We start from the raw sequence: 10,540 nt of genomic DNA on the forward strand, positions 1-10,540 counted from the left end.
AAATAGAGGGCAAAACGGGGACAGTGTGACTAGATAGAGTCAGTAGGGTAAGATAGGGACAGTATGTGTAGATAGAGAATTTAGGGCAAGACGGGGACAGTATGACTAGATTAAGTCAGTAGGGCAAGATGAGGACAGTGTGACTAGATAGAGTCAGTAAGCCAAGATGGGGACAGTAGGGGTAGATAGAGGAATTAGGGCAAGACGGGGACAGTATGTGTAGTTACAGGGAAAGACGGGGAGTCGGGGACAGTATGGGTAGATAGAGACAGTAGGGCAAGATGGGGAAAGTATGGGTAGATAGAGTCAGTAGGGCAAGATTAGGACAGTATGGGTAGATAGAGATTTTAGCGCAAGATGGAGATGATGGAGACAGTAGTGACAGTTTGATTAAAGACAGTAAGGCAAAATGGTGACATTATGGTAAGATTTTGATAGAATGACAACATGGAGACAGCAGGAAAAATAGGACAAGGATGTACCAGTTGAGCTAGACGGTTGATTGTAGTAGAACAAGATAGAAACGTTAGGAGATACAAAGGCAGTAGACCAAGGTACTATTTCAGTTTTACCCAAAATTGGCACCAAGTTTCAATATTTGCCCTTTCTAAAAATTGCCATTACTTTATTATACCAGGAGCCTTCAGCTTTTGTCATATGTTCTGCTTGTTGTTCTGCTGGGGAGCAGGGCTGGAGAAATGGCCCCATTATGGAAATTATTGCTCCAGGTCTAGTTACTTATAGCAACCATTCAGCAGGCAGTGTTTCCTGGTCTACTCTGTGCTGTGCCTGTATTTTCCTGCTGTACAGAGCTGGGTACTTTCCCCCAAATCCTTTGCTCTCTATTGTCCTTATCTAGAACAAGGCACCATTCATGACTGTCTTTGCTGTGCCATGTGAAGGCCACCAGGGGGCCACAGACTGACACAGCACATACACTTCTCCCCTGATTTCTCACCTTCCAGGTTTTACACTTCATATTAGTGTTTTGAAGTCACAGGGCCCAACATTGTAGATTCCTGGGGTCCTGGAAAGCAGCATTTATTACTGTTCATGATGGAACTGGGAGCCCTAATGTTCTACTTGAAATGTACAAGTGTCTTCAGGCTGGTCTTTCCATGGACATCCAGAACAATTGCTGCTAAGATTCTGTCCATAGGAATGTAGTGATAAGACTGCTGAGAGGTTTGACTTTCAATGGCTTTGCAGCAATGTCATCTTTCGAGGATGCCAGTAGAGCGTTTTCTATGCTGTTTTTTCTCCTACCTGCTCCACCTAGTGGCAGAATGCAGTATTTGAGCTTTTCATAAATAAACTAATGGTAACACTAAAAGGTAAAGTCATGTGTAGGAGCCTTACAGCCCTGTACAGTATAATTCTCGGATCATTGTACAACAATGACAGCTGTGGAAATGAGTAATTGGCAGTTACTACAGATGCCCTGAACTACAACTCCCAGTATGGCTGTACAGTCTGAGGATTTAATTTGGTCATTCCTGTTCCTCTGCAGTTCAGCTGAACCCCTCAACCCAGGGCCCTGCCCAGATGAGCCCCTTGAACTGACTGCTAGGTGCCTTATCATGGGCAGATATACAGAGAGTGTAGCCAAAATGATGGCCACCTCATGCTGAAAGTCTCCCTGTTCCCCCCCGAGGAGAAGGTCAAAAGACAAGTTGGCTCTCAGGTATAAAAGAAAGTGAGGGGCTTTTAAGGGCCACATTGACCACATTGCCTTGGACACTCAGTGGCTGGGAAGGTGCCAATATAATGGAAACTATGGGGTAGTAATGCAAGTTTTGGGCACTTGTGTCCTTACATAGTTCTACTGTTCCTCATCATCATAATTGGTCAATCCCTTCCTGTGAATAGCAGATAAAGAGAAAGGGTAAGCAGATAAAAGGGCCCCCAGGACAGGGCTTTGTACTCAGTGGAAGGAAGAAGTCAAGGTGCCCCCCCCCCGAGCATCACTGTAAGAATCCCCTGCACAGGAGACTGAGGTGATTGGCTGCTCGCTTCACCATGGCAGGTAATGAAACATCAGTTGCTATTTCCGCACAGAGGTGTGTATGGGGGATACGTTGCTACATAAATGACTTATCTGGTATACAGTATATACAGTAACTGTTATATGTCTATGTATTTTAAAGGGGAAATTTACCTTAAAATTAACTTCCCGTATGATGCAGGTATTCTTAATTCATGGCAATTTGCCATTGGTCTAAACTTCTGGTTGCTAAGGCACCCATTACTGTACCCAGAAGACAGTGGGTTGAATGACAGATGATAGATCAGAGTTACTGATCAATAGAAAGATAAGTAATAACAATACACACCTAAGAGTTCACTAAAAATTATACATATGTATATTGTGTTAGGGCAGTACCATGATCATATCAACTGAGATACTTCTAGGTAATGATGTCCCTTCAGCTGTTCAGGGACAACCTCCAACTACTCGGCTGCTGGTGGATAAAAGGGATGTTGTTTGTTGAAGATTGGGCTTTTTATATAAATTGTAACTACTGTCACCATCTAGCCCTACTGTCTTTCTCTTGCCTTACTGCCTCCATCTTGTTCTACTGTCTCCATCTTTCCCTACTGTCTCCATCCTGTCCTACTGTCCTAATCTTGTCCTTCTGTCTCAATCTTGCCCTACTGTCTCTATCCCCTCCTATTGCCTTCATCTTGCCTTATTGCCTCCATCTTTCCCTACTGTCTCCACCCTGTCCTGCTGCCTCCATCTTGTCCTACTGTCTCAATCTTGATCTACTGTCTCCATCTTGCTCCACTGTCACCATTTCACCCTACCCTGTTGATCTTGTTCTGTTGTCTTACTTACCCACTTCATTAGCCATACTGTTTGTTTCTTTCTTGCCCTACTATCTCTATCCTGTCTTACTGTCTCCTTAATCTTGCTCTACTAGCTTCATCTTACTGTACTGTCTTTATCCTTCCCAACTATCTTCATCTTGCTCTATATCTCTCAATCTGTCCTACTGTCTCTATCTTGCCCTAATGTCACCATCTTGCCATACTTTCTCCATCTTCCCCTACAGTCTCAATTTTGTTCTACTGTCTCCATCTTGCCCTACAGTCTACATTTTGTCCTACTGTCTCCATCTTGTCACCCTTTTATCTTACTTATCATACCTTACTATTTTTTTACCCTGCCATAACATCGTATTGTATTTTGTCCTTCCTGCCCTCTCTCCATCATCTTCATTCTGTATTTTACCTTACTCTAACCATGCTTTACTGTATTCTTGTTCTCCTGTCATCTCATCCCACAGTCCCCATTCCCCCCTCCCCATTACTATCTTACCTCACCATCAGTCTTCTTATCTATCATCTCCATTTTGTCCTGCAGTAATATTACCTGGTTATTTGTGTGATTCCAACTCAATGACACAGGGTGACCTGAACCCGATAACAAACCCTCTAACAGTAAAGCTTTCTTCTACTTTGTTCCTCCAGGGAGCGCTCCTGCTATCCTAGGGTTCTGCTTTATTCTGTGCCTTGTGGGATCATGTTCTAGCAATGAAGAACTAGAGCAACGTTCAGACACATGCGGTAAGTCCAGTTACTTTTGGGGTTCTCTTTGCTCCTCCCATCTGTACTGCCAGTGACAACAAACTGCTCATTAGTAGTTATGAGAAACAACCACTGCAGCTCTTTGTTTATAGGTCAGTTCAGATGCCGACTGATTATAAACACCATGGGATCTTTTCTTAGCCTAATTCTGTCTCTACAAAACCCATAATGCTACTCAGAAGGAATCACTTTCATCTGGTACCTCAGAAATGGAGAAAGTGCTGATTATCTATTCTTCCTGCTCCAGGGCTGCTCTCCTTCCCATGATCAACCCCCCAATAAGAGAAACCAATTGCCTTTAACTGATTGTCTGTACCTTCTGCTCATGAGTTGTTCTCTGAATAGGGTCAGGGCCCTGGTGTAATTTTTATTATGGCAAATATCTTCTTGACGTTTTGGGGGATTTTGTTGTGGGGCTCAGTTACATCTGCTTACACTGGTCATCAGGAAGCAGAGAAATACCCAGTTATACTGCTCAGGTTGATCAAGAGGATTTACAAAAGAAATTATGTGAACATCTTTCTGGCCATGTCCCCATCCTCGAAAAACCCAACCTGTGTTGAGTTGACCGCCCTCCCACCCCCCAGATGGTTTCGCTGATGGTCAGCAGATGTGATGGTGTGGCTCAGGTATATTGATCAGTAAAAGGGAGTGTGGGGCGCTGTTCTAATTTACCTTGCTTATGAGAAGAACTTGACCCCACCCTTCCACATACTCATCAGTATCAGTAGGCTTCATCCTCATACCTACTTATTAACATAACTAGTCTCCACCCCCTCTAATTATTCTTCTTGGGCTTCCCTGTATATCCTAAGTACTTGGAGGGTGCTGGCTAGTTATATTGATAAGAGAGAGCAGTGACCATTTGGATTGAGGCTTGAGGTCCAGTAAGTCTGTCCAGAGGGGGGAAGGACAGTAGGAAAAAGTATGGGGCCCAGTGTTTAATGCCCAAATTGTGTGTTTGTTTTTCAGGGACCATTTTGTTTGCTGTGGGAAAACATTTCACTGCCAGAGCTGGGGCCCCACCCAGGTGTCGCTGGGATAGCTACGAATCAAGGGCCCGACGCCTCGGGAAACTGTACAACGTCAGGCTCATTGCGTTCAGTCCTAATAGAAGACTCTATGCTGTCCGGCGCGGACAACTCTATGTGGGCAACATGCGGTCTCGTAGAAACCAGAACTGGTTTAGATGTTCCAGACGGATTGGGAGACGTGGTTGGAACCAATTCAAATTTTTGTTCTTCCACCCCAATAGGCTCCTCTATGCAGTCACCTATAGCGGGCAGCTATATAGGGGCCGACCACCAACCAATCAGTGTCAGCCCTGGAGAAGGAGAATTGCTAGAAAAATCGGAAATCGTGGCTGGAACTATTTTGAAGCTCTGTTTTTTGACCCAAAGGGCATTCTGTACGCGGTTACCAGAGACGACCGCCTTGTCAAGAGATATCCACCCTCAGGGGCGAATGACAGATGGCTTTCCTCCAGTACCACAATTGGGAGAGGTGGTTGGCGCGTCCTTACCCACTTCATTGGCTTTAGCCCAGACGGATACCTGTGGGCCGTCAATAAGAGAAATGGGTATATATACAGAGGGAGGGCCCCACGGAGCCCATGTGAGAAATATATGAGGAAAGCTCGATGGCTGGGCAGGAGCTATAATATGTATAGATTACTGGCCTTCACCAGAGGTTACATTGTACAAAATGTCCAGAATTTCCAGTTCTTCCCAGAATCAGGGCAGATAGTGGAGCAGAGCACGGAACTGCTGAAGAAAGAAATCTATGACAACCAGAAGGGCATCGACCAGCTAAACCGCACATTCACGTGAGTAGCGTGCCAAGTCTATAGAAATGGTTTATCAGTGTGTTTCACCAACCCAAACATAGGCACTGCCAATCAGAGCAGAGATATCAGTCTGTGACCAATGGCATGAGTGTGTTGGGTAGATGGGCTCCAATAAACTCAGCCTGATCTCTTTCTATATTAGATTGGACCAAATCATGGAAGAGAAGAGCGAATTTCAGCTCAGTACTGAATTAGAACTTGGAGGAGACGCCACGTTTGCAGATGGGATCCCGTATATCCCAGCAGGAGGGAAGAAGGTTTCCATCAATAGGAGCTCCCCCCATTACTGGAACTTCACAGACACCAACGAGAGACAGGTACAGAGTTAATTAATGTGCATATAAAAGCTGCCGGGCCAGCTTGCTAAGGATGCTGGGGGTTGTACTTAAAGGGAAAAGACTCCTTATTAACATGAACTCATTCAGTTGGGCTTATGTAGAAAAGGTGCCGGAACAATGTCTGAATGTCCAGAAAGTCCAGAAATAATTATCTTTATTTTAGAGACCGAAAGGAAATCATGATGCTCATTAGAACTATTTCCCCACCTCCCCCTTAGGCTCATAGTGTCATGCAACCAGGGCAACCATCAGGGGGGGACAGGGGGGAGAGTTGTAGGGGGCCCTGAGGGTAAGGGGGGCCCAGTCACGCCACACTTACTTGATTAGCCAGGCCCCCCATCTTTCTGAGAGCTGCTGACTTCGGGAAGGCATGGACATTTAAGGGGCCCTGGCCTCCAATTTTCTCATATTTTCTAAATTTTCTCATAATGTGGGGCCCTGGCCATCAATTTTGGCCACCAATTTTTTTTTCTCATAATATTTTTTAATGGGGGGCCCTGGCCACAAATGTTTTTTATGGGGGGGCCTGACCACCAATATCTTTTTATTTTTTATTAACATGTGGGAACCCTAGCCACCAATATTTTTTTGTTTTTTTACTGTGTGGTGGGGGGCGGACCTGTGGGGTGGGGAGGGTGGACCTGTAAGTGGGGCCTGCGGTGGGTGCAGCCCAGGGGGCCCAGGAAATGTTGTCGTATGGGGCCCCTGCGATTTCTAATGGCGGTCCTGCATGCAACCCTGCCCCTGCCTTGTTCCAATGTGAAGTGGTGGATTCTGGGAACTCCCTTTCCTTTCCAAAGTGGGTGGAATCCATCACTATACTTTGCCTACAGTCCCCATACGAACCTACTGCCCCATGTTGCCCCACATCACATTTTTGCCATAATGTAAACTAGGGAATTGAGGTCTGTGCCTCCATTTCCCCCAAGATTCATTGTCAGCCCTTTTATTTAAAAAAAAACTGATTTAAATGTTTGTGACACCTATAAATGTGATTGGTCAACATTCAAGGTGCATATATAATTCCACACGTGCCTGTTTTTCCCAGATCACATTCTCCCTGCACAAAAGCTTCCCAATAAAAGCCGGAAAACAATTACAAGTTGTGGCCTCCGTCCAAAAAGCCACCGTAGAGGTGCCGTATCGCGCAGAAGTCATCAGCGACTGTGGCTCCGTGGCTACCATCGAGGGCACCTGGCAAGGTGTTACCTATTATAATCTGATGGTGGATCAGGAGGAGTACGACGGAGGATCCCACATGTGATTTCCAGGGTCCTGGGGTGAATTGGGGATCCCACAGGGGCGCCACTTTGTGTCCGTATCACATGCTGTTGATGGGATAAAGGGTCAGTCCAGTAGAAGCTGTGCAGCTATACACACTGGCAGCAGTCAGAGCAGATAATGTCTGAGCAATTGATTTCCAGCAGATAACGCTGACGCTATTCATTCTAAAGCAATATACACAATAAATAAATGCTTTGTTCTTCTGCAACGACTCAACGAGTGAAATGATTTGTGCCGTAATGAGACCTATAATAATCCATCTACTGGACCGGGTGCATGTCTGGTACTGGAGCTCCATTCAAGCTCTACATGGTCTCAATCAAGTCGTCAGCCCCAAATACTGGGGGGTTTGCAGCAGCAGCAATACAAAGGGACTTGGGGCAGAGGAAATTTAAAGCGATGAATTAGTTTGGGCCTTTCTTATGAGCTATGCTTTGTTTTATATTGGGTTGTCCCTTAAGCACATGCTTTATGATGGTCATTCCTACAAAACTGAGATTCTAAACCCCATTTAAATGTGCCCTATAGCTCATGATAATGGGTTGGATTTCAGTAATTTCACCCCAAATTACTAGAAAAGGAGAATCCTTTCTGTAGATCCCCCTCCCCCTGTGAGCTGCCACCAGTGTTCTAGTCCCGCCCACTGCATGAGTGACAGACCATCATTCCCTCCCCCTGTGAGCTGACACCCCTCTAAAAAATCTGACTCACTAATCTGACTCATTTATTGTGAGTATTATATTTCTGTATTACAACTGCGTATCAGCACAAGTACAGGTATGAACCATATTCACAGTAAATGTATTATTTAAAGGAGAACTAAATGGGGCTCATTTATAAACACTGGGAAAATTTGCTCCTGAGCAGTAACCCATAGCAACCAATGAGTGATTAGCTTTTTTTCAATCTGCTGCAGGGTGAACACTGAAAGCAATTATCTGATTGGTTGCTATGGGTTACTGCCTAGGAGCAAATTTGTCCAGTTTTACAAATGAGCCCCATTGTGTGCCAATGGCACCACTGAATCTTGAGTTGTCACTTTTGCATCATGGATATTACAATATAAATATATTTGTATATTATTGTGAGTGGGTCCCTAAGCTCAGTAAGTGACAGCAGCACAGAGCATGTGCAGTGAATCAGCAGAAAAGAAGATGGGGAGCTACTGGGGCATCTTTGGAGACACAGATCTTTACTGCTAAAGTGCTAAAGGGCTGTGGTTGCCTTGGGCTGCCAGGCAATTGTTGCATTTCTAATCTAATTTAGCTTTAGTTCTCCTTTACAGCAGAATCATTTACCATTTTTACACAAGAGAAGTGAACTAGAGTTTATGCAGGTGAGTATGTGTTAGTACAACATATCTCTACCATGGGCTCTGCTCTCAGCGTTATCCCTATATTATTGGGGGCGCACGAGCAAACTGAGCCTTCAGCCTTTAGGACTGATACTCCGTCTCCTCTTCTTCCTCTCACCTTTTCTTCACTTCTGGGAGCTGCTCATAAATCCCAGGAATAAACAGAAAATAAATACCAGACTGGTTCTCTCCCACTGCATGGACTCCATTATGGCTTCTCTTTAGAGCTCAGTATAATACAATTATTAACACTTGGTCCTTATGAGTTTAATGAATACTTAGATGTTCTTATGGCTGAACACAATGCAGGACACTGAGCAGAGAAGAAGGACAGGCAGGTGTGAGGGTGGGACAGCAGAGAGGCAGGAGAAAAGCAAATTAACATCAATTTTAAAATGTAGTTACACCCCCAACGCTCAGGAAAGCAACAGGGAAATATCTTTGCTCCAACCAAAACAAAATCCCAGCAACTGAATCCTCTGAGCAGCCAATTTTTTTCTATTCTGCCCTACAGGGACAATGGCTGTTTGGGAGGGGAAGAATTTCCATTTGCTGAACCAGTAGGGACAGACGTTCCCATGTAGCAATACCAACATAACATGTACAAGGCCTATGGGTTGGTTTAAAGAGAAGAGGAATATCACAGAGAGATAATGGGAGCTATACAGGCCAAAATCTGCCTCGATTAGGCTGGAGCTGGAGTTAATTGTATGTGCTGAAAATGATGATATAAATGGCATCGCTGAGACCTGGTGGCAGGGCCGCCATCAGAAATCATGAGGCCCTGTACCACAAAATACTATGGGGCTCCACCCACCCACCCTGGATCCACCCAGACCCCACTCAGCCACCACAGGCTCTGCCCAGGCCCCACCCACCACTGGATCCACCCATACCCAACCCAGCCCAGCTTCACGCAGACCCCAACCACCCACCACAGGCTCTGCCCAGGCCCCACCCACCCCTGGATCCACCCTAACCCCACCCACTCCAGCTCCACCCAGACCCCCAACCACCCACCACAGGCTCTGCCCAGGCGGCAGGCCCCACCCATCCCTAGATCCACCCTAACCCCACCCACCCCAGCTCCACCCAGACCCCCAACCACCCACCCACCACAGGTTCTACCCAGGCCCTACCCACCACTGGATCCACCCAGACCAGCTTCACGCAGACCCCAACCACCCCAGCTCCACCTAGACCCCAACCACCCACCACAAGCTCTGCCCAGGCCCCACCCACCACTGGATTCACCCAGACCCCACCCACCAACCACAGGCTATGGCCACACCCCGCCTACTGAAGCCTCTGGTTAGACCCCACCCACAGCACAGTAAAAAGGCTACACAGACAAGAAAACAGTAAAAACATTTTTGACCAAAGGATTATTAAACCTGTCAGCACATCTAGGTAGACTGAGCAGGTTCCTATTCTAACCTAAATTGCACTTAGTTGTAGAATTTGTCTGCATTTCTAACATACAAATAAGAGCCATTTAGTTCCATTCCTTAGTCAAAAAAAATCCACTGGTGACCATGGTCCCCTACATAAGTAATAAAACATTGGTATAGTTAGAAATGATATGTACCACATCCCTGCACTCTAGAGGGGCACTATCTCACCTATACCACTGACTTATATTCTCCAACAAGAAGAGAAAAGAGCCTGGGAAAGAGACCTGGATAGACCCCTAGACAAGCAGGAATGGCAAAAAATATGGGACTCCGTAGTTTATGCCTCAATCAACACCTCCCTAATTGAAGTGGGGTATAAGGTTTATTATGGTGGTACCTAGTACAAGTCAGGTTACACAAAATAAACATCTACTACAATCCTCAATGCTTCAGAGGCTGCGGAGACGAGGGACGGTGTATCACATATAGGGGCAATGTCCCAAAGTAAAAAGGTTTTGGACCAGGGTCTACAAAATAATATTTTTAGTCACTGGTATTAAGCTATGCAAATCACCAAACCAGGCCCTATTGAGGAGTAAAATCCTGAATACAAGTAAACATACCAGGACCCTTATCATCCGTATCTTTAGAGAAACTGAACTGATCATCACTAGTTCATGGGAATCCCCACTATTACCTATACAGCTACTTATTAACAAGCTAAACTGGAAGC

The 10,540-nt window shown here is 45.5% G+C and overlaps 1 protein-coding gene across 1 annotated transcript; it reads left to right on the top strand.

Moving 5' to 3' along the window:
• Window positions 1-1,917: 1,917 nt before the first annotated feature.
• Window positions 1,918-7,264, top strand: LOC108719446. Its single transcript, XM_018268301.2, has 5 exons — window positions 1,918-2,026; window positions 3,475-3,570; window positions 4,564-5,416; window positions 5,580-5,754; window positions 6,824-7,264. The coding sequence occupies exons 1-5, from the start codon at window positions 2,020-2,022 to the stop codon at window positions 7,037-7,039; spliced, it is 1,347 nt and encodes a 448-aa protein (XP_018123790.1). The 5' UTR covers window positions 1,918-2,019; the 3' UTR covers window positions 7,040-7,264.
• Window positions 7,265-10,540: the final 3,276 nt, after the last annotated feature.

Source organism: Xenopus laevis, chromosome 1L (assembly GCF_017654675.1).
Source record: "Xenopus laevis strain J_2021 chromosome 1L, Xenopus_laevis_v10.1, whole genome shotgun sequence".
NCBI lineage: Eukaryota > Metazoa > Chordata > Amphibia > Anura > Pipidae > Xenopus > Xenopus laevis.